The sequence below is a fragment of the Trachymyrmex cornetzi genome, unplaced genomic scaffold, assembly GCF_001594075.2.
Source record: "Trachymyrmex cornetzi isolate Tcor2-1 unplaced genomic scaffold, Tcor1.1 scaffold127, whole genome shotgun sequence".
In the NCBI taxonomy this organism is placed as follows: Eukaryota; Metazoa; Arthropoda; class Insecta; order Hymenoptera; family Formicidae; genus Trachymyrmex; species Trachymyrmex cornetzi.
In genome coordinates, this window is record NW_017295839.1 from 1,673,323 (window position 1) to 1,698,440 (window position 25,118).

General features: G+C 31.0%; 1 protein-coding gene across 1 annotated transcript; it reads left to right on the forward strand.

Moving 5' to 3' along the window:
* The first annotated feature begins 11,271 nt into the window (after nt 1-11,271).
* On the forward strand, nt 11,272-22,774 carry LOC108770468 (insulin-degrading enzyme-like). Its single transcript, XM_018522080.1, has 13 exons — nt 11,272-11,476; nt 11,961-12,461; nt 12,554-12,753; nt 14,944-15,192; nt 16,831-17,211; nt 17,644-17,753; nt 18,089-18,233; nt 18,516-18,626; nt 18,947-19,067; nt 19,234-19,440; nt 21,233-21,525; nt 22,210-22,419; nt 22,595-22,774. Exons 1-13 carry the CDS (start codon nt 11,308-11,310, stop codon nt 22,772-22,774), a joined length of 2,877 nt encoding a protein of 958 aa, XP_018377582.1. The 5' UTR covers nt 11,272-11,307.
* The last annotated feature ends 2,344 nt before the right edge of the window (nt 22,775-25,118 follow it).

The following is a 25,118-nucleotide window of genomic DNA, read 5'->3' on the forward strand; positions in this document are numbered from 1 at the left end:
ATATATGAAAGTTATATTAAACGAAGTAATTACGAATTTTCGATTTTTCATAATAAAAGAGCAATGGAATAACTATTCAATCTTTTAACAAGATACAAGAAATAGTTTATGCTTCTATTAAATTTATAAATTGAAAATAAAAAAAGACTTTTACATTGTAAATATTGAAGTATATACTTTATAATACATTTTTCTAACAAATATAAATTTTGCTCTTTAATTTAATAATCAGTTCAATTATCAATTAGTCTTGATATAGTCTCACGATTGACGTGTAACAAACTTAAGAAGTAAGGATGATGATTGAAAACCTTAAGAAAATATTTATTACGTTCAGCCGACATTATAAACCTTTGTTTCCAGTGGAATTTGATTCTCTCACGGATATAAGTACATCCGTGGTACGGATGAATGCGAAAAAACAATTTCTCACAGTCGTAATCAGCACATGCGTGCCAGTCCACGGTTTGCACTTTCGCAATGAATTCCGTTAACAGTTACCACCATTACGACCAATTAACTCTCACGATGGAAATTAAAAAGAAATTGCGGAAGCGATTGCCCGAGTATTCCGCAGTTCTTTGTTTAAATAAGAAATAAAACGTCAGATTGAAACTAAAACAATCAATGTCAATAAGTGGTTATAGATTAAAAAAAAAACAGAAAGTTTTATTTAAAGGCATACACCACAACGCAAAATGTTCTTCGCTAGAATTTTATATTTCTATCCATTACCAATGAAATAAACGTTTCGGAAGAACATCTTGTGGTGTATGCCTTTAAATAAAACTTCCTGTTTTTTTTTAAACTAAAAGTTGTTACAAGTAATAGGTTTGTGATAAAATTTTAATGATCTGCATCTATTACAATGAGAGCAAAAAGTATTCGTACAAGAAAATTTATTATAAAAAAAGCCTTATTTGTAGAAAATAAACATTAATTAGCAATTTTATACAATGAATACATTCTGTTCTAATATAAACAAACGATTTTCGCACGTATTCCTGATGTTAGAAGCTAAATTTCTCGACAGTGCGAATACTTTTTGAGCATTCTAACAATACAATTTATAATTTTCGCTTATTTTTCGGATGATATATTTTGTATAATTAATACACATCATTTTGGTATATATAATTTTAAGAAACATACAGTCTATTTTATTCTTTATGAATAAATTGTTAATTATCCAACAAGAAATGATCATTAATTAAACGACGAATCGACGTCAAATTGGTATTAAAATTATCGAATTTATATCGATTCGATATCAATTTAATGACTCATTTCTCGCTGGATAATATTTACTTTTTAAAAATAAAGTTTTCTTAAAAAATATTCTCTCTGTACAAATCCTTTTTGTACTCACTATATATAATTTATTTAGCTAAATATTTGTTTGACATTATATTTTCTCTCTCTCTAAATTAAAAATGATAAAATATACATTTATAATATGATTAAGTACAACATAGAATACATAAAATATGAGTTTCGAGAGAACGTACAGTTTTCCATTAGGTAAATTTTATATAATGTTTACTATTTAATTGAAATATATATAATTCCATTCTTATATTTAAATCTGAAAAAACGCAAACACAGTTAGAGGATTGAACGGAGTAAAAACGATAATGAAATCGGCATCGATGCGGTATTGTTCCCACCATTAAGGCTTATTGTTGGTGTAAGAGTGTAAGCCTTATTTCCAAGTGACCCAGAGCCACGCAGTGTGAGAAAAGGAACTTCTTGTGAGCCAGGAAATTTTTTCTCGTTCAACCGAGCGCATATCCTGATGTGTTTCGCGATGCAGTCTCTCGCATTGTCCCTCCCGATGACGTGACAGCCGTGACTCGCTTAGCATAAAACAGCGTTGTTCGATCGTACTTGTTAGCATATGCAGTGCGGTAGCCTTGCTCGCTCGGAAGCGACTCGTAAAACGCGCTCGTAGCGTTTCCTACTGTTGACATCACAATAACGATATTAATTATGCTATGTAAACGCGCAGAGACGCGGTGGCCGGACTCGAGTTAATGCTTTACTTCCTCGCCATCCGTTATTCGCCGTCGAATGCACTTGTCGCCGTTGCAGTTTGATGAATTGGCTATTCGCCAGTCGCGTAGCTTCCGATTCTGCATCGTTTCTCTAATGGAACTGCCTGTTGTCAGTTTGCAAAGCTAAATGTTTACTGTCAATACAAGATATCCAGAAATAAGATATTTTTTATTTACACGGTTTCGCATTTATTTCGAGGACTGAGGAGAAGTTTGAAAAGGCATTTAAAAAATGTTTAAAAAAATGTTGTACCGGTTATTATTTAACGGACAAATTAATATAATTATTGAGACTATATGCTTATATATCTTTTATATTTTTACGAACATACGGGTATACACAAAAGATGTTAATAATAAAGTTTTCTCTTTCGTCGCTTCTTGTCGACGGCCGTGACACTCTTGAACTGAACAAGTTACAAAAGTTTCATCTTCGCGTTGGAGACCTTCGCAGAGAACATTTTTGCCGTTACATACATTCTCTTCCTCCTCGCTGGCATCGTCGAAGCGTGAAAATTGCAACGTGACGTGAAAATGTTCCCTTTCAACCGGAAAGCCGCCGGTCGCGTCCGTTCGTGTGATAACTTGCAGAATGGCTTCCTAACGAAGACACAATATCGGCCAATTATGTACCACAAGATGCAAATTTGCATCGCTAATGGTGTGCACAAAGACCAACGGATTTCTTGCGATGGTCGAGCTACCGGCAACTTCTTCGAAATCTTCTTCCTATGCTTTCAATCGCATGCGTTTGTGGCAACTCGGTTATTGAATGAAACATTGTTATTAATCATACAATTGTAGAAATGTAACGGAATTAACATTTAATAAATCATTTGTAATACCGCACGCATTTACATCGTAATTATTGTAATTTTATAAATTATTTTTGCTATATATGTATTTTATGGAGTTTCTCTCACTATTATTAGTATTATATTAAAGAATCTTATCAAATATAAGGATGTAAATTAATTTATATATAATAAAAGTTATAGCTTGTACTGAAAACTTAAATAATAATAATCCAAAATATAAAGCTTTTGGGTTTTACATAAAAATAAATTTAAAATTTTATAAATGAATAAATCTGCACTTCTTTTTCTATATGTTATATAACACGGTATATAAAGTATGATTCTTTATAACAACATCTTATACTTTCAAGACGTGATTGAGCCAGTTTTCGGTGAAAATACTGGAAATCATAAATTTTCTGTTGCAAAATATAATCCGAATAGCGTTGTCATTCATCTCACACATTTGATTATTACATATTCATCGATATTAAACTCGCGTATGTATTAAGGTACAACAGCCAAAGGCGTCGCAAAAGTATACATTGATAGCCCATTGATAAGCGGGTTTACCCAGATGTATGGTAGCTGCGTGGTACCATCGCGACACACCGCTTGTGCCTCGCAACCGACAACACCTGCAAAAATAAATATGATAAATAACGTGATAAATGGTTTTTATCAAGTAACTTCCTGCGACGGCTTGGATATGCGTCGGTAAAACTTTACTATCATGCGCTTCGCACTTGATATCCTACATGTAAAAACTAGGATAGCGTATTGTTGAGTTTTATTGACTTATTAGCATTCTTAATTATCCTTAGTATGGTACTACATGATAGGATCGTTCGTGAATTGCATATTTCTTTTCTTCATAACAATTAGCACATACATCATGTAGTTAGTTATAACATTTATATACAATTTTGTAAAATATACAACCTTATATAAATATGGATGGTTTTTTTGGATATTGTTTTAATTTTAACGTTATATTTGTGTATTACAGTCTCATTATAATCAACGTAGCTGATAACTCCGCTGTTGCGCATCAGTCGGTGAGTGACCAAACATTTTTTTATTGAACCAACATTTTTTTTTATTAAGATTTTAAATCTGTGATAATTATGTCAAATATGCATACATTTGTATAGAGGAAGCCCGGGCAAAATGGACGTCTTGAGTAAAGCGAATACCTTTTATTTTCGCTTATCTATCTGAGATTATGCTATGAGTCTCTAGCAGTTGAAGGAATGACCAGCGACGTTATGAAAGTACGAAACGACATATAATTGCGTTCGTTTGTGTTTAATAGAGACATATAGAAAATTGAGTGTTTTCTTGCGGTTTTTTCTTAGGTACGTAACTAAATTATTATCTGTAATTGTTCCTTAACCAGTGTGAATGATTTTTTTATAAGAATTCTGTGTCTTTAAATGTGTATTCGAGATTAAAATATTTTTCACTTGATGCTTCAACTTATTCTAACCTTTCCAAAGATATATGATTACAATGAAAATACTGGGAATATGGAGAGACAGATGACCTTTCGAGTATACGAAAGACACGTGTTTGTTTACGTCTCATTTTTGTTTATTTTTTGCCACAATGCAGTATGATGATTTGTTTATGACTGATCCAGTGCAGTCATTGCACCAAACGGGCCCAGTGAAGGCTGCACTATATATAAAGGATTTGGTAGCTACTTTTGTGACAATTGTCAAGACCGATTCTAATTTTTTAAATTTTATTTGCATTGGTCGAGTGATTCATTCGCTTTGCCCAGGGGGGGTCTGGCAAAGCGGATGGTTTCTCTTTTTTTTATGTTTTAACTAAAACGACATATTAATGTTCAAGTTTTTAATTTTTTTTTTATTTCAAAGTTAAGTCCTTTAAGAGATTTATGAGAATAAAAATGATTTCTGATCTCAATTTTAACTGCGTCATTTTTTCTTCCCCTACATATAAATATGATACGCAAACGTGTTGCATTGCACTAATAAATTATTGTACTTGAAGATTTTACATTTCACAGATCCATTACAAAAGATTATAGCTTATTTGTGCAGTTAATTAGTTTTACGTATAAAACGAATAATGACGCACAGTTAAAAATATTTTCATCATGTTTTATTTTCATTATACAAAAAGATGCATTTTTATATATATTATATATAATTTTCTAACTTTATAGTAAGTTTATGTTAATTATTTGTAGCTCATTCATCGTATTTGTTGATAAGTCAGTCAAAGAAAAAGAAAATTTTGACACGACGATTGGTATGTATTCCGAATAAATAAAGCAAACGTGATATATGTACTCGCGATGTTTCCGGTGTATTATCTAACGTGCCGATTGCGCCAGCGAGCACGTAAAGTTGCTGTTCAGTCCCGACGGTGCAATTAATTAATCCCGTATAAAATAATTCTTAACGTAACGAGGAAGTACTAAAAGTAACTAGCTAGAAGGTAGCGGTCAATTACAGGCCGTATGTCTTGAGGTTACCGAGGGCTCAATGCTGCAACTATCGCATCACTTGCGTCAGGCAACGACGTGGTGCGTAACGATGCAATATACGTTATATATAGAGTAAATAAATTTTATACGTTTAGATGAACATAAAAGCATTTTAATATTATATTTCTTTCAACTACGAACATTCACAAATCGCGAATTCTCATAGATTTAATCGTTTAATGTTTTTTAAATAAATATTTTATTTAAAATAAAATAAAATGCATTTCTACGTAACTTTTACAAAAAACATTAAATTTATAATTTCTAATTTTATAATAATTTAAAAGTTTCATATATAATTCCTAATTTTATAATAATTTAAAAGTTTCATTTTAATACACAACACAGACTTTTTGCTTGTTTCAAATAATAATTTTTATTTTCTAAATTATAATATTAACATATTGATAATTCTTATAAATTATATAGTTACTTACATTTTAGGACAAAAATTAATTTATTATAGAAACTATCTTAAGTTTAAATTATTTAGAAATTATATAATTGATGATTATAATTTATTAGGGGGAGATCCAGAAACATTTAGCAATATTTCGTAAGTTTTATGATCCTGTCATCGCGTGCTACGAGTCAAAATTAATTAGAACGTGAAATAATTCTTAGAGCAATGAGGAAGTAGTAAAAAGCAATCAACCACTAGTACATCGACGTAGTCATGCAAACGTAGTAACATCGATGATGTAACGAGTGCAGTTGACCTGAGTTACCAATAAATGTGAAATGGCAGTGTGTAGTTAATTTATATAATAAAAGAAAGAAAAGGAAGGTTTTATGAATAGACTGTGGACATAGCTTTGTTTTATTAATGGATGCGCCGAGTCGGTATATCACCATCGTGATTATGATTCTAAAATACTATAATTTCACGCTAAGGTGCGCACCCACGCGCTTTTCGCTACTCTCACATGACGATCGCAATTTTTGCGTTTCATTCATTAGCTGGCTAGGTATATCGTTACGTCGGTTAATGAGCGGCAATTACCGAATATGCAACGTCGATTATCGCGATCGTCGGGCAAGGTCAGCAATTAGCTGTACTGTAGAAGTCTACAGTACTCACGTTATTATCAGATTCAGTATATTACTTATATAATAATTAGAAAAATATATTAATATATAAATATAATAAGCTTTTATAACTTTAAAAATATATTGCAATTTCTTTAACAATCCTAATAAAATTATAAATATAATCGAGATAATAAAATTCGAATATGTTAATTATGAAAAAGTCGATACACTTTTTATAATATCATATTATACCTAATTTGAGTTAATTTTAATCATTTCTATAGATCGTCACTGTTCCTCTATTCAATATATATTAATAATAATTTAATTAAAACAATGAAGTTAAACAATTTAAAACTCAAGAAAATGTATTAAATTTAACTCAAATTTTTATTTATTATTTACTAAGTGCGTTAATATGGACGGTGTTTGCTTTGAAACTAACCCCAGAAATAGATTAATTTAAGAACTTAAAAATAACCAAAAAATTAGGTTTTTTGATATCTAACAGTGTAATGTCGTTAAGGCAAAATATAATGTCGTATTAGCAGCGAATATTTTTCCCGTTGCATATTTAGGCGAAGAAATCCGCCAACGACTCAATCCGTGCATGTCAATCAAAAGTTAGCTACAATGTACAATCGGTGAAATAAGGACGGTTCAACCTGGGTCTCGGTTTAACATACGGTTTCCTGATTTTCGTGGCAATTTACCGCAATTTGTCGCCCACGCGCGCACCAAATGCAAAGCACACGTAGGTCGTATAATGCAGGCCCGCGCCTCTTTATAACGCATCGTCCGGCTGGAGTTCGTTTAAGCTACAAATCAGACAGATTCGCGCTTCGCTCGTGGGCGATGATCGGAGCGGTCTCGATATGGATCGCGGCTCCGCTTTCCTGCTAATGAGTCGCTCGTATATAAGGTGAATCACGAGACGACCGTAATACTTCGGGAGCCGGTCGTAAGAGTCATCTTTAGCAAAAAGATTGCCACAAACACGCACGTCCGGTTCTTGACATGCATTATGAAAAGTATTATTCTTTTAGCAAAGTGTAAAAAGTTACGAACATAAAATCGCGTAGAAAAATAGAATAATAGATAAAATTTATTAAATTTTATTTAGTGATGTATATCGTATTTTATTTTTTACAATTATATATATGATTGTACTCAAATAATCTTATAATTACATTTTTAAGGTATGTACCTTACTTGAACTGTTAATAAATACAATACTTTTCCAGTTCTTTATTGCACACGATGGATCATTCGTGTTCCGAGTTAATTTTCATCATCTTAATAAATATACAAAAATTATTAAGAGATTTTTACATATATACCTTAACATCTTTAGAACGTATTCATAAGATTGTATATTTAAAAAAAATTGTATGTAAATGTTATAAATAATTATACTTGATACTCCTAGTTTTTCGAAGAAAAGAAATGTGCTAGACACGAATGACTCAATTGTGTATGCTAATAACTTAAATAAGTATGCAATACTTATTGATGCATAAAAAATGTAGATTTTACAATTCACATATTAACGGTGCTGGGATTTTATAATTTTATACTGACTCCCTGCTAAATCGATCGATTATCTAATTTGATAATCGGATCCGCGGCTTTCCAGAAAAGGTAAGTAGACCTTCTATGGAAGATTATGCCTGAATGCGGCATGCGAGATATCTTCTGGTAGAACATACCTTGTATTCCTATTATTCAAGTTGCTTTGAACTTGATTCGTTGGCACATGCTGACGACATTCTAAAGACGATGGACGAATCCAGCGAGGACAACCGCTTCATCAATCGATTCGAGGAAGATCGTCTTGCCAATCACAAAAAGTTATCTTGACGGAAAATGAATGAACTGTCTATCACGACTAGCGTTAAAGCACGTATTAATAATAGTTGCCGTAACAATGGTCGAAGTAAAAATAAAAAAGTTTTTTCTTTTTTTTTCAACCGGCGAAATTTGCTAGAAAACTATTGAATGATAATTAATTCTTCGTTTGCTACTTAGTTTGGAAAAATTTCCCATTACACAGCCAGCCCTAAACGACTTACGTTACGAGTGACCTTTAAAGAGGTCAAGGTCATCAACCTTTTCCGTCGCTCGTTACTCATTAAAAAGTTATTAATGAAAACGTTTTTATGAATAATATAACTTCCACGCATAGCGACTATCACCCTCTCTACCCTCCTGCTTGGGGGCGCAAGATTTCCAGGCAAAGCGACTCTCACCCCACTACCCCCCCCCTGTTTGGGGGTGCACGACTTCCACGCGATCCATTAAATGATGTATCGTCAAGTAATGAATAAAATGTAATACATTCTTCATGTTGGAATGTATATTTTGTATTGAAAAAGTGTCCTATTCATAAAAACGTTTTCATTAATAACTCTTTAATGAATAACGAGTGACGAAAAAAGCCTTGACAATGACCTTGACGGTCTTAAGGGTCAAGGTCAAGGTCAATCGGAGATCATTTTGGGCAGGCTGTGTAAAGGGGAAGTTTTACCCGGACTATGAATTTCACATGACCCTCGATTGATTTCAATTAAAAACTTCAAGTAACTTAAAATTAGTGATTACATAATCACTAATTTCAATCAACTAATCAAACTATTGTTGTATTATTTTATTGGCATAGACAGGATTACACGTGTAATGGAAGCAAATTCCAAGCAGGAACATTAAAAACATTTAATGTGTTGTCAATGAAAATGAAGTGACAAATAACTTAAATTTAACGTTTATTTACATTAAATTTTATACAAATCTACATAAAATTTAATAAAAAATGTACTAAACTTCGTAAAATTTTATGAAACGTACACTAAATTTCATATACATGTACACAAATATACTTTTTAGTTACAGATACATAAAATTTAACGTAGTCATAAAATTTAATTTAATTTTTGAACTTAAAAATACATTAAATTTTATGTCTTTTTTAACAGTGTACATAAACATGTACAAACATACATAAACATAAATAGTTATATATGGAATATGTTCATACATGTTTATACATTCTTGTTTCTTTTGTAAAACTACTGTTTAGTGTAATAGATATAATACTGAAAAATGATTAAAAATAAATAAAAAGATATTTTCCACATAGTTTGTTGTAAAAAAAATTGTTCATATACAATTATGTATAATTTTATATGCAATTATAAATGGGTAGTTGCTTTACATCTGTCCAAACCTGTTTTTTTTTCTAAAAGAAATAATGGGAAAATTACCTTTGTTATTATTTTTTTATGTTTTCTCACTATTATTATTTTTATTATATTGTAGCGAATTTATTGCCACTACCCCAGCTGCAATTCGAATATAAACGACAGTTTTTTCTGTTATGTAAAAGAATAGCACATACAATTCCGCGAGAAATACCGAATATGGCTAAGTTCACGCGAAAGCTGCTCAGTTGTTCGAGGCAGAAAAAAGGACAACGTAGAGAGACAGATACAAAACTGTTATACCGATAAGCGTAAATAGCGACAGCGAAAGCGAGAATAATTAACGACGCGTTCTAAACCGCATTTATTTATCGGAACATGTGCCTAATAATTTGACAAGGCAGTAGAGACCAAGATTACACATGTTGTAACCCGCTAGGGAAATGAGATGCAACCGCTGCATCTCGCGGAAAAAACTAAACTGCTAGATCGCGTATAATTTTAAACCGAGAATTCGAAACATCCTAGAACAGTCGAAAAACAAATCGTGTTTTCCAGGTGAGGTCGAATAAGAAATCGAGAGCGACACTTCTTCTCTGGCTCTTGTCGTGTTAAGTCGAGTAACATAACGCGCTCGGAAATAAAGACTTTAATTTTTGAGTAACTGGAGTCGATCGATGGCACTGGCCACACCATAACCATAGACCGAATCCTGTAGTACTACCAAGATATTAAAGAGTAAGTTTACAAGGAAAGAAGGATACATGGACACGTACAGATATATTCCATGTATAATTATGTATGTTCGTGAATGTTCATACTGCATGTTTATATATGTTTATATACATATTCAAGCATAAAGATTTTTTACCGCAATATAATTTTTATATTTCTTTTCTTTAAATTTGCTACGTACATATAAATACATCGACAATATTAAGTAAAGAAAAGTATTACAATCATCAGCTAAAATTATTTTCTAGTGATATGTTGTTATCAGATGATTTTTTTATCAATCGGCTTTTTTTCAATTATCTAAAGTTAAGTTTTCCTTTATTTCAACTTTGTATTACTTTCCTACTTGTATAATTGCCATTTAAACATGATGGAATAAGGAAATGTGAGACTAAGCCTACTACATATTTTTATTTTGCACTTGTGCCGTTAGAACATAAATGGAAATTGATGAAAAATTCGACTTGAGATAAAGAAATCTGAAATAGATAAAAACTTGTTTTGAGACTAGAGAAAATATTTTGTCTTAATAATAATAAATTATAGAAATATATAACTTCATAATCTAAGAATTTACTTCATAATGTAAGAGTTTATATACTATTTTGTTACATTTATACATACATATTTAATATTCAAAGTACAGCGGGGTTATATTTGGGCCATTTCTCATGATATTTATGTTTCTGAGCAACATATACTGAACATTTAAAGATTATACTTGTGCTGATGAGAAGTAGTTATGATTGTATAAGGTAGCTATAAGCACTGCAAAAAGATATTATTTGTTCCCATAAATGTTGTATCACATTAAGACATTGAAGATAATAGAATAGCCCCGGTCCAGCTTTAGAATATTTTTCAGTATCATTGATGCATAGCGATATAATAGATTAACAAATTTATGCATTCCTAAAATTTTAATTTATATTTTCTTCATATTTAGAAATCAAATTTCTGAATCTGTTGCGCCGATGATCAATATGTCGATTGAACGTGTAGAAAGGCGATGTGATGATATAATAAAAGCCGAAAACGAAAACCGATTATACAGAGGTTTAGTACTCACTAATAAAATGAAAGTTCTTTTAACAAGCGATCCAACAACTATTAAAAGCGCTGCTGCAATGGACATTGATGTCGGTAATCGTATTATTTTGGTATTTTGCTCGATTTATCTAGCTATTTTCATAAGAACATTTTTATAAAATCATATATTCTGCACATATTATGAATTATAACAAATACAAACTGCGGTCGATTAAGACGTTTACACGCTTTAAGGGCTTATAATCATTATTTTTTGTCGTTCGTTAGACGCAAAATAAAAATAAAAGTACGGAAAAACGTTGAAAGCGTCCAAATCGACCGCAGCCATATAGAGAAAACCGAATCTGGATCTCATATATTCCGTGCGATTGTCCTAAGCCTTTAGGCCACGAGTCAATGTTTTAATTTTTTTTGTCTCTGCGTATATTTTTCTTAACCACTTTATATTGTTATTATTTTTAACATTTTCTACTGGATTTAGTTATATTTTATAATGTAATATGGAACTAACATATTTTTATTAATAATTCTCAAATTATTAATTTCGAAGTATATAGGGATAAAATATGTGTTACAGGCTGTATGTGCGATCCAGATGATTTACCTGGATTAGCGCACTTTTGCGAGCATATGTTGGTGCTAGGAACGAAGAAATATCCTCAACAGGATGATTACATGCAATTTCTGTCATTGAATGGTGGTACGTGGAACGCAGAAACAAATTTAGATCACACCTCCTATTATTTCGATGTAATTTCCAAGAAGTTAGAAGGCGCTTTAGATCGTTTTGCTCAATTTTTCTTGGCGCCTCTCTTTACGGAGAACTTGACTGAGCTAGAACTAAATTCCATAAGTTCAGAATGTGAGAAATATTTAGCGGATGATTCGAGGCGATTTGGGCAATTACATAGATCATCTGGGAGCTCAGATCATCCGTTTTCAAAATTCGGCGTAGGGAATAGAGAAACATTAAGTACAATACCGAAACAAAAGGGCATTAATGTTCGAAATAAACTACTAGAATTTTATGAAAAGTATTATTCTGCAAACATTATGTCACTGTCTGTTCTTGGCAAAGGTACGACGATATAATTTATTGAAACTACTTACGAGTAGAACATCTAAAAACATTTACTATATATTATATTAATAAATGAATTTTCTATTTAGAGAGTTTAGATGAACTCGAAAATATGGTAGTAAATCTGTTTGGTGAGGTACGAAACAAGGACATTGAAGTTTCAATATGGTCTGAACCATTCAAGGATGAACATTTTCGTACTATGTGGTACGTTATTCCGATAAGGGATCTAAGAAACTTAATCATTTCGTTTCTTTTACCAGATCTGCGTCAACATTGCCGGTCGATGGTAATATAATATACGTTTCTTTTGGCTTTGATACTTTAAATGAATATTATATCTTATTGTTAGTTCTTTCTTTAAGTATAATTAAAAAAGAAAACACTAAAACGAGATTAGATATTTTTCGAAATTTTTTGGTTGAATACGAATCCGCTTTTTAAATTGTGCCATCACATTACAATTTTAACAAATTGACAGTTCAAGTTACAAGAAAAGGCCATTTTTAGATATTTTGTTATATTATAACTACGATATGTGATGTGCTGGTACAATTTCAAAAATCGGGGTCGTAATTAGCATTCTAAATTACGGGAATGAGCTGCTTCGTTACAATGTTCGAAAAAAGATCAATTTTTGTCGAACAGTGTTTCATATACATACACATACGCACACACATACAGTAGCTTATGTATATATATATATATATATATATATGTATATACATACATACGTACAATATATACATATATATATATGTATTCAATAAGTTTTGATGCTGATGTGTACATAGAGAACTAAACTGAGACAACAAGTTCTTTACCATTTTGCAATTTTCGCGATTTTCTTTTGTGTTACCTATTGAGCAGAATGTCTATAAATATGTGATCGACGAACAATACAACTTTAAGATATTTTAAATACCTTTAAAAGTTTTTTAAGTAACATCTTTAAAATATTTTATAAAGAACTCTCAAGGAGACCTTAAAATTGTCTTATGTTATTATCTGCAATTTATCCTCTTATTCGGCTATCTTTAGAAATTAATATCTCGTTAACTATTGTGAAAATTGCAAGAGAGTACGGGACTTTACGACCCAGTTTAGTCCGCTCTACATGTCCACAAACTCTGTCAGAAGTCATCGTTTACTTTACATATAGCGTGTTCTATTTTAATTTCCTCAGGTGAATATCTCGAAAAATATCGAAAATATAGAAAAATGTTTCAACTGAAAATGGACCGGTTTCGAGGGGGACGTGTTTTTGTTATGTTGTTTTTTTTTCTAGAAAGCGCCAAAAAGATATGAAAGTCACCTCTACTTTTTAGAATGGAATTTTTTTGCACAATATGATTCACAACTTCGGTTTTCGCAACTTTTTTTTCGAGGTAAAATTCTTTATTATAACAAATTGAAGTAAATTAAAATAACGACGAATTGAAAGCAAATGAATGATTGACAACAAAATAGGAGTAAATGTTTGATTGACGGCGAAATAAAAGTAAATATTTGAATGGGAATTTTGAATATTGTATGCTGAAGATGGTCTCATATAGACCGAAACGTCTATTAATTGTGTTTTATTTGTAATATAAGAAATTGAAATATATAATATTCGCAAATAATATCTTACGCGTGACTGAATGCTCTTTTTATTAACTTTAATTTGTGTACGGCTAGCCACTAGTGAATTGACTAATACAAAATGATTCCTCTAATTATTCTGCATATAAAAGTATTAACGTAGTCATATCAAAAAATCAATAGATTATGAGATATTTTATACTTTGTTCTGCAACATAAAATGTTAATTAACTTTTTGATATCTCATTACCGTAATTCTTTTATGATCAGACTAATAAGGTAAATCAGTTGGTGGAAAGGAAACACACTAAGTTGCTTTAAAAAAATATGTATGCAAAATAAAAAAATTTTTAAATAAGCATCTATATGTGTTTTCTTTCCAATTGATTCATTTCATTACTCTATTCATAAAAGTATTAAGGTACGATTATAAAAAGTTAATATTTTACGAATTATTCAACATTTTATGCCAATATGTGCCAGAATAAAGTGTAAAATATCTTATAAACTATTGGTTTTTTAATATCACTATCTTAATACTTTTATATGCAGAATAATTAGAAGAATCATACTGTATAAAAAAACAATTCCATTTAAAAAGGTGGAGCTGACCTTCATATCTTTTTGGCGCCTTCACCGAGACAAAAAACAACATGACCAAAATACATCCCACTCAAAACCGTTCCACTTTTATTAGAAACTTGTTTCTACATTTTCAATATTTTTTGATATATTTGCCCGGGGTAAATAGAATAGAATACCTTGTATATGTTTGTAGTGTACGCGCATGCGCGTGTGCGTGCGCGCAGGCATGCGTGTGTGTGCGGTGTTTGTGCGTGTGTGTGTGTGTGTACGTATGTATTTTTTTACATTTATTGTTAATTTGTCAATATAGCCTGAACGTTATGTTACTCATTTGTTTGGACATCAAGGAGAAGGCTCATTATTATCAGCTTTGAGAGCTAAGGGATGGAGTGTCTTCCTAGCATGCGAACTAGATTATGCCGTCAGAGGCTTCAGTATTTTCAGTATCGGTATCGATTTGACCGATGAAGGTATTAAGCATATCGAAGGTATTGTTCTACTGGTGTTTCAGTATATCAATATGCTTAATTCGAAAGGACCAATGAAATGGATCTACGAAGTAATTGATGAAATAAATTATAATTTTTATGTAGATTGTCCGGAAAATTATGCTATCACAATTTACCAGACATTTTGTACTTCAATATCGTACCTGCTTAAAATTTTCTATATAATACTATAGGAAAATATAGAATTTATATAGTTTTTATAGTTTTCAATAGTAGCACACGGGAATAGCTATTGAAACTCTACAGTTATCAATAAGATTTTAGTATAATTTTCTATAGAGTTTTTCGTATTAAACTCTTATCAATTTTAATGATGTTTTATGTAAAGTACCGACTTACAAATGTCTATGGTTTCCAAACTATGAAAGTCGAAATGTTCTTTATGGGAAACAATTTATGACCGCGGGCTGACCAATTATGTGTTTCAATAAATTTTCTCTTATAAATTTTTATAGTGAATTTACTAGGGACTATCAATTCTGTTCTATGTGGAATTGCATGCATTAAGACCAATATTACATGTGTCCGTTTTTTGTCGTACGACAAATTTTCCAAGTCTATCGATTGGTTATAGGACAAAGAGGTCCGAGATCATCTCTGTCTTGCAGCCAATTAACACGCTTAAAAAATTGGCCGTACGACAAAAAACGGACGCATGTAATATTGGCCTAAGTGTTCTATGGGTAATAATAGGAAATATCCACTGTAATGCTTATGGTTTATAATACTTTTTTAATTTCTCGGATATAAAATTATGGTAAATAATTATTTAGAAAACGCCCCTCACCTTAAATTTTAATGAAATTATGCTCATTCGACCCGTTTTTGCATGAAACGAAAAAACCGGTAGTAAAATGTTATGCCTAGGCTCCTCACGAACCGAGATATTAAGCGTTAAAATTGACGACTAATTGAGATAGGAAATCTGTCACATCGACTTAATTCAGCACTATGTATGTATACATATTTTAGTCGGTATATGTATTCAGAATCGTTATCTCACCTCCGATTTTAATGAAATTTGGCTCATTCGAACCATTTTTATTCAAAACGAAAGACTGTTCTGTTCTTGCTATGTGCGGAAAGTTAACTTTTAACAGTTCATAATAATTTTTAAAAATTAACTATTCGAAAATAATTTTTTTTGCAATGTTAACTTTTCGAGCAAAGTTTTATTGAAATTGAAAGTGAGGGACGTCTTTTAAATAATTACTTAAATTTACTTGTACGAGATATCAATTAACAGCCGAATTCTAAATTGTGTACACATACATGCGGTTATATCTCAGGGTTAGCGTGTAGGATTACTATCCCACAGGTCCTATGCTATTAGATTCAAATCCCGTCGAAAAACACCGTGCTTTTTCAGAAATATGTACACGCGTATAAATGTTTGGCGTATCTCAAACACGTAATGAATATATAATGTTATAATGAAGAAAAAAGTATTAATTTTTTATTTCTTATATATTTACATCATATTTGCATTTTGGTATCTAATAGGTGTTAATCGGAATGAAATCCTTATTGGAAACTATACATTATTTCATATAGAAAACCATTAAGGGTGGGGATTTACCGATTCAAAATACTCATTAAAAGCTATAGAACTTTTTTTATCGTTCTCTATAGTAAATTTTAAACAAGATATTGAATATGAAATAACACGCATTTTTGTACATTTGCAGGAATATAGAGATATTGAAAATATGAACTTCCATTTTAAAGGAAAGTTTCCGCCTCGTGATCATGTGAAATTTACAGCTCGAGCTTTGCAAAAATTTTCCATGAATGTAATCTTGTGCCCGCAAATTGCTTGGCGGCCGGACGTAATCGAGGAAATAATGAAATATTTGACGCCGCAAAATGTTAGGATTTACATAATTGCAAAAGAATATGAAAATATAACTGATGAAATTGAATGTTGGTATGGCACTAAGTATAAGAAAGTGAAGGTATCCAAGGAAACAATGGACATGTGGAACTCCCCTGGCTTTAACGACGAACTGAAATTACCTCCCAAGAATGAATTTATACCGACTAAGTTTGATATCAAACCATTAACTAACGTAATTTAAAATACTATTTTTTGTATTCTTAATTCTTGATCACATTGTGATACTGAAAACCAAAATCACCATGAACAATAAACTATATCGTGAAATTTGATATGAAATAGAATTTAAATAATGTTAGAGTAACTTATAATAAATTATGTCTCTTTTACACATGAATAGTTTTTATGTAATAATCACGTATAAAGTGCGTTTGAATATATATTTCTGTACTAACTTTACAAAAATATATACCGGTATTTAAAGGTTAATTTACGCACAGAAAGCTAAGAGATCATGATATAATTAATAACAAAAATAAGATAAAATAATTTTGGCTTTGACTTGTTTTTGTACATGAAAGATCGTTTGGCCTATTGTATGCGATCTCTTATGTATATATTTGCAAATCATTGCATATATATATTAACAAGTGAAATTTTACAGATTGAAAAGTTTCCCATTATTTTGAGGGACACACCATTTGTAAGACTTTGGTATAAACAGAACAATGAACTTCTTGCGCCTACAGCAGGCATGAACTTCCTTTTCTTTAGGCATGTATTAGTTGAATGTGAAAGCTACGTTGCTATTCTAATCGGATATGTAATACTGAAATATTTTTTTTTAAATGTAATTTTGAAATATTCTGGCAACTAAAATGATTTTAATTATTAATTTACAGTATGACGATATTAATAGATATTAATGTGCATTCCAAATATTATCAATAAGTTGGTTATGACTGAAACTATTAAAAAAAACAAACTTAATTTTGCAATTATGATTTTTAAAATATTGTTATTTAAATATAAGAATTAAATATAATCTCTTATAACAAAAAATATTTTCTATAATTGTGCACAATGTTTGTTCTGTCTCTATTTTATAGCCCATTTATCTTAACGGATCCCCTTAGTTACAATTTCGCTTATATATTTGTTAAGCTGTTTCATGATTCTCTTAACAAATATATATATGCTGCTTATTTAGCTGGTTTACAATGCGGATTAGGTATTCATTATTTTGGAATAACAGTGAGTACATACATAATAACAATAATAAAATATAATGTATATTATTTAAATAAATTTGAATGTTTATTTAAAGAAATTATTGTTCAATTTGTCATTAATATTAATAATATTTAAAACAAATGCCATTTTACACACATATACATAAATTGCTTATTCAGAAATCATTTAGTTCTAATTTGTTATTCGTCAATATACTCAATTCTATTCCTATATAATAATGTTTGTCAACTCTTTTATAAAAATATATTCATAATCTAAAAGAAATATCAATTCTTTTCATAGCTCTTTATAGATGGTTATGATAACAAACAACATGTGATGTTAGAAAAAATTTTGGATCGAATGATAAATTTTAAGGTTGATCGGAAGAGATTTGAAATCCAAAAGGAAGAAGTACGTACATTAAATATATATACACCCTTATCATACCATCTACAATTTGGTGCCTCATCTATACCATCAGTGTCACTTCAAACCTCTTCTTTTTTTCACCTCTTCAAAATAATTTAAAAAATCTCTAAAAATTCACCAACATACTTTCAACTTTCTAGAATAAATATTGACTCTTTATTTTGAAAAATAATAAAATGTAGTATAATTTATAATTACCGAAAAACTCAAAGAAATTTGCACAAACAGGAATCGCTCGGTCACTCGTTACCCATTTTAGTACGGTAAGGGTTAAGTAACATATTTATGTAGAATTATTACAGTATATCAGGAGTTTGAAAAATTTCGCTGCTGAAGACCCTTATAAACGTGCTGACTATTACCATTTAAACCTATTAAGAAAGCCAGGTTTTCTCCAGAAAGAATTGTTGGACGCTACTACCCGTAAGTATAAGAGAGAACTTGTGTACTTTTTGTAAAAAGTTATTTTCTTTTCTCTCTCTATTTCCTAAATTTTTTTTAGTTCTTAGCACAATTACAAAACATATTAATGGCATATAATTATTATTTCTATGATATATTTATGATTATATTATTTATTCTATGATAGATTTAAACGTCGAGGGACTCCAGCGATTTATACGACAGCTACTCAGTAAGGTGCACGTCGAGTGCTTTATATATGGTAATGTGACTGTAAAAGAAGCTACAGATATACATAAACTAATAGAGTCTAAGTTGACAACTGGGGTACCCAACATAGTACCATTGTTAAAACAGGAACTAGTAATGCCCCGCGAAATTAAACTAGAAAATGGTAAGCATATAACAAGATCAAATTTTATTTATGATAATTTAAAAAATTTAATATGTTTACGCCGATTGCACTTACTTTCATTTTCTCGCGGAATAAAAAGGAGATCAAACTCAAAAATTTAATGTGGCCTTCGGCTTCGAAAAATGTACATCGAGAATATTAAAGGGAGAATTGAAAATATTGTCTGTATCACACAATAGCGTAACTCCGGCAAATACGCCGCGCAGGGATTTATGCCGCAGAAGTCAGAAAAAATAGGAGTGGGGTTAATTTTTTCGCAACTTTTCTGTTGTCTTTATGTTATGTTAGTATTTTGTTATGATTTTAGTTTCTTACTATTAATATTAATGAAATTATTGTAAGTTGAATCGATTTGTCACTACTTTAAGTAGTGCCAACATAAATTATAATCAACATAAAATGATTACTGTAGGACGTGCAAAAGACTTAGTGGTTATTTCGTTATACATGAGTGTAGAGGAATAGTAAAGCATGTTGTATAACAAAATACAAGTAATTTGCTGTTGTATTCTTTGTTTAGTTTGTTTTTCTTGTATATCCCACTTGTTTGAGATATATGGCATTTTTAACGGGAGAAATTTATTCGGGCCAAAGCACACAAAATGCACAGATTGAATTCAGTGCGCTAAATACAATAAACGCATTACATGAAATATGTACCGCATGTCGTAACACATGTAATACATGTGGCAAGATTGTAATTATTATTTATTACTTCATATACATATTTGTCATTCTTATTCCTTAATAAAACTTTATAAACGCATTTTATAGGTTATTGTGTCTTTTTACGTTTTATTTATATGCATTATTTGTAAATCTTTTATGATCCATACGTAAACCCCCCCCCCCCCCATCCCTCTTCCTAAGGGTAGCCATATATCCCATCTCTATGGGATATACGGCAAAAATGCAAGGATTCAAAAAAGTTCATTTTATAATACAAAATATATAAATATTTCGGATTTCTAGTATTTTTTTCATAATATTGGACAGTACAAAGTTTTTAATGATATAGTTCGATTACTTTAAATATATTAAATAATACTTAATAAATTAAGTTTTTGATAGGTGAGGCATATATACCGGAGTTACCCTGATATGCATGGATTACACATATATGCACGTTTTGTTTTTGTTTCGGAAATTCTAACTTATATAAAATGTTATTCTATTTGATGAAAATGTGAATGCATCAATGAGCTCTCTCTCAATATGTATCAAACACCTAACACCTGCAAGCGCACACGAACTGTTGGTAAAACCTTTTAGTTCAAAGTTTTTCTCCGACAAGTTTAGTCGGATCTGTTCTTCCATAAAATAATTTTCCGAAGCTTGAAATCGAACCCAACTTTTTCGCGACTGCTTGAAATTGGTCTCCATTCTACTGCATGGATTTGTTTAAACTGAAAGGAAAGTAGAGAGAAGAGCAAAGCTTTAATTTTTTGTTTAAAGTCAAAATAACGTTGATACCATCGATCTTTAAAGAATATCATAACATTAAAAATTTTATTATTTCTATTTTCTAAGTTTCGTATAAATGCAAGGTTTATTGTAGAAAAAATACAAAAATATGAAAATGAACAACCTAATCTTTTTCAATATAAAAATGAAATTTGTGGAAGTAACAGAAAATTCTTTGTTATTGAAGTAACATTTTTTTATCTATAATAAAATTTTTATCTTTGAAATTAGATTAGGTCTTAAGTTAATATCGTCTATATGATTTAGTATGCAACAATTTATAATATTGTGTAATATCTGTTTACAGGTTGCCATTTTCTGTTTGAAGCAGAAAATAATGTCCATAAATGTTCCTGTACAATGGTACATTATCTAACTGGTCTTCAATCAACAGAGTCGAATATGCTCTTAGAGCTCTTAGCTCAAATTATCGAGGTACCTTGCTTGGATACTTTAAGAACTAAGGAGCAATTAGGGTATTCTGTATTTTGTGGTCCACATAAATTGAGAGCAACGCAAGGCTTACGAATCAGTTTAAAAAGTGATAAACACCCGCAATATGTCGAAAAACGAATCAATTCATTTTTAGACTCCATGTTGGTAAGTATAATAATATCTTACATGGTAAAAATTATTGTGTATTATTATTGGAATCCACTTATGTTCTCGTTAACCGTTTGTGTTGAATTTTTTAGCATATTCGAGTGTTAATTTAACGTAATGGTTATGTTATTTGGAAATTTTGTGTTAAATTGATATTCAATGTTTCTTAGCGTCAAAATGACATAATTTATGAGTAAGTGGACAACATAAAATCAATGCGTTTTAAAACGTAATACTTGTTGTTAATTGAATGAAATACTTGTTAATTTAATTTATCATAAATGTCAATTTTACTAAAAAATTAAACTTTTGTTTGCAAACTGTGTCAGTATTATCTTTTTTGTGATCGTTTTTTAATAAATGATATCCGTGTTGTTTTCTAACACCTTATGTTCTAACACCTTCATCTTATGTTTAATGGACACAAACATTTCAGTGAACTGTTTAGAATGTATGACTTGTGTTATATTTGATAATCCATTCGATTCATAAATTTACCAACAGTGTATACAATAATAGTACATATTAATGCATTGGTTATTGGAACTACATTTCCTTTTTTTACATTTATCATACAATATCTTATAATATTATAATCAAATATATTACTCCAGTTTTTATGTAGTAATACAAGGCTGTATACTTTTATTAAAATTAATATTACTAATAATTACATTCCAGAATCACATATCTACCATGACAGAAGAGCAATTTAAAGAAAACAAGAAAACTTTAGCTACATTATGTTTGGGAAAACTAGACACGTTAAGTTCAATGTGTAACTTGTATTGGAATGAAATTCTAACCCAACAATATAACTTCGATCGAGTCAATATTGAAGTAGCTTACTTAAAGACGATATCACGGCAGCAGTTACTTAAATTCTTTAAGGTAATCAATTTACTTTTATATTCAAAATATATCATTTAATGTTATTCCGAAAAGAAAATGTTTCATCGTAAGAACAAAAAATATAAAACGATTTTTTATTAGATATAATTTTTGAGAAAAGTACTTTAGTAGTTGAAAAATCAATATAATACATCTATCATATAAAATCTCCTAGGAAAATGTACATAGTAAGGATCGACGTAAATTGTCAATACATTTGATATCCACGGTGTCATCAGAAAAGAGTTCACCTGACATAATCGAAAAAACTGCTGATTTATCAACTAATGAAGAAGTTAAGAAAATCGACGATATATGGTCATTTCAAAATAGTCAATCTTTGTATCCTCTCTAGTTAAACCGCTTGAAAAAATATTTTCTCCGGAATTACGTACGCTCTTCTAAGTTATAAAAAAAGTGACTAGGTAATAGTGAATTAAGCGAATAAATTTACTTACGCATAATTTTAGAAAAAACTTGACGCATTATTTTAAAGAAATTAATAAATCACTTGCCGTATTTAAGATAGTTCTTTATTAAACTCACACTGCACCGAAAGAGAGAGTTTTCTGAAATATCTCAGAAATAATCTTCCACAATGGACTCTTCCAAATTCAAACAAAAAAAAAAGAATCCCAAACTAGGGCGATTGAGAGTCGACGTGGTAATTAGTACGTAAAATTAATTCTTGACCTTTTTTTCCAATAATCTTTGAACGTTTCGACTCTCTATGGCGTCTTCTTCAGCAATACAAGCGTTACAAGACAGCGTTACGACACTCGATTGATTTGAAAAAAAAAAACTTCGAGTAACTTAAAATTAGTGATTATATAATCACTAATTTCAATCAATTAAACGAACAATTGTATTATTTTATTGACATAAACAGGAGTAGTTTTTTGTAATTTAATATACGAGAAAAAAGATTATCTTGCTTTAAGAAATGCTGCCGGTTAATCGAACTGAATGCAATGCTCCTCGTCTGGATTTGAATTTTCGAGAATTTTGCGCCCCTAACTTCAAACCATTCGACGCATTTAGAAAACTCATTAGTTGACTGAGCGCTCGCTGCTATTGGTATATTCTTCCAGAATTAAAAGTCTGATTGGATGTCTAGAATAATACACCAACAGGTGTAATTAGGGGCCGCGCGCAATCAAAGAAATAGAGAACAGAAAATAAAAATTTCAACCTATCAGGAGCCACAGTACTGTGGAAATTGTGAAATACGCATGATGGTGGGTTGAATTCGGAACAGCCAATTTAAGCATCAAATCAAATGTGATCGCGCAACAAGATTGTGGCAACATATAACTTAACCTGTCGCACATCATAAGAGGCATCATATTAGGTTTGTCGTGTCGCATGTTCCAACATCCAACACGCTCCTATCATAGCTTTTATTTATTTATTAAATCGTAAAGCTATAATCGCATTACTTCTGATTGAGGTTACCGACTGACTATTCTATTTTAGCCAATCACGAAGGAGGTGGTCCGTACTCGTTGCAACGTGATCATTCGCTAATATAGGACCGTCAATCGACAACCTGAATTGGTAACCGGTGATATAAGTTGATTAGATCGGGCGAGTGCAAGTGAGTGTAGAACATACACACACTTCGAGATGCTCCGACTTTGCAATTCGTCAGATTCGTATCCGTCATCCGATGCTCCGATTGCTCCGATATTTGTCACGCGCGCGTTAAAATCCCGTGTGTCGCTCGTGTCCGCACATTCTCGCCTGCCCTTCAGGTATCTACGTTTCTTCGCAAACGCGAGTACACCAATTGTCACTCGTCATCGTCCTACGTATACTTGACAAGAACATCGTTCCTATCATTCGCCGCGTCATCATATCGAATGTTTACGTCGGTTATGAAATCGAAGTGGTTTAACACAATTGGCAATTTTGCGACTCCCTCAGTGGACGATTTCACGACAATATCGGGAGATTGTCAGGAGCTCTTCAAATTTCATTGACGTGTCGATGTACTTATCCTCAACACGGCGCCAAGTGAATTTATACCAGAGTCATTTTTTTTTCTTTTACAAGGTAATATAATATCTTTGTGTGAGACAATATTGCGCTGTTTCCTCATTATGGAAGCATCGTGCGAGAGAGAGAGAGAGAGAGAGAGAGAGAGAGAGAGAGAGAGAGAGAGAGAGAGAGAGAGAGATGAGCAAGCGCGCGAGGGGGGAATGGGATTTTGTTTAAATGGACTTTTGTTTAAATTTGCTACGTACATATAAATACATCGACATTATTAAGTAAAGAAAAGTATTACAATCATCAACTAAAATAATTTTAGAGTATTATGTGTTACTTGATATGTGTTACCAGTTTATTTTTTTAATCAATCGGCTTTCTTTCAAATATCTAAATTTAAGTTTCCCCTTGTTTCAATTCATTTGTTTCAACTTTCTGTTATTTTCGTACTTGTATAATTGCCATTTAAACATGATGGAATAAAGCAATGAGAGACAAAGTATACTACATGTTTTTATTTTTCACCTGTGCCGTTAGAACATAAATGGAAATTGTTGGACTTGAGATAAAAAAATTTGAAATAGACAAAGACTTGATTTGAGGCTAGAGAAAATATTTTGTATTAATAATAATATACTATGGAAACTTATTTTCATAATCCATATAAGAGTTTATATATATGGTACAATTGTCTTACATTTATACATACA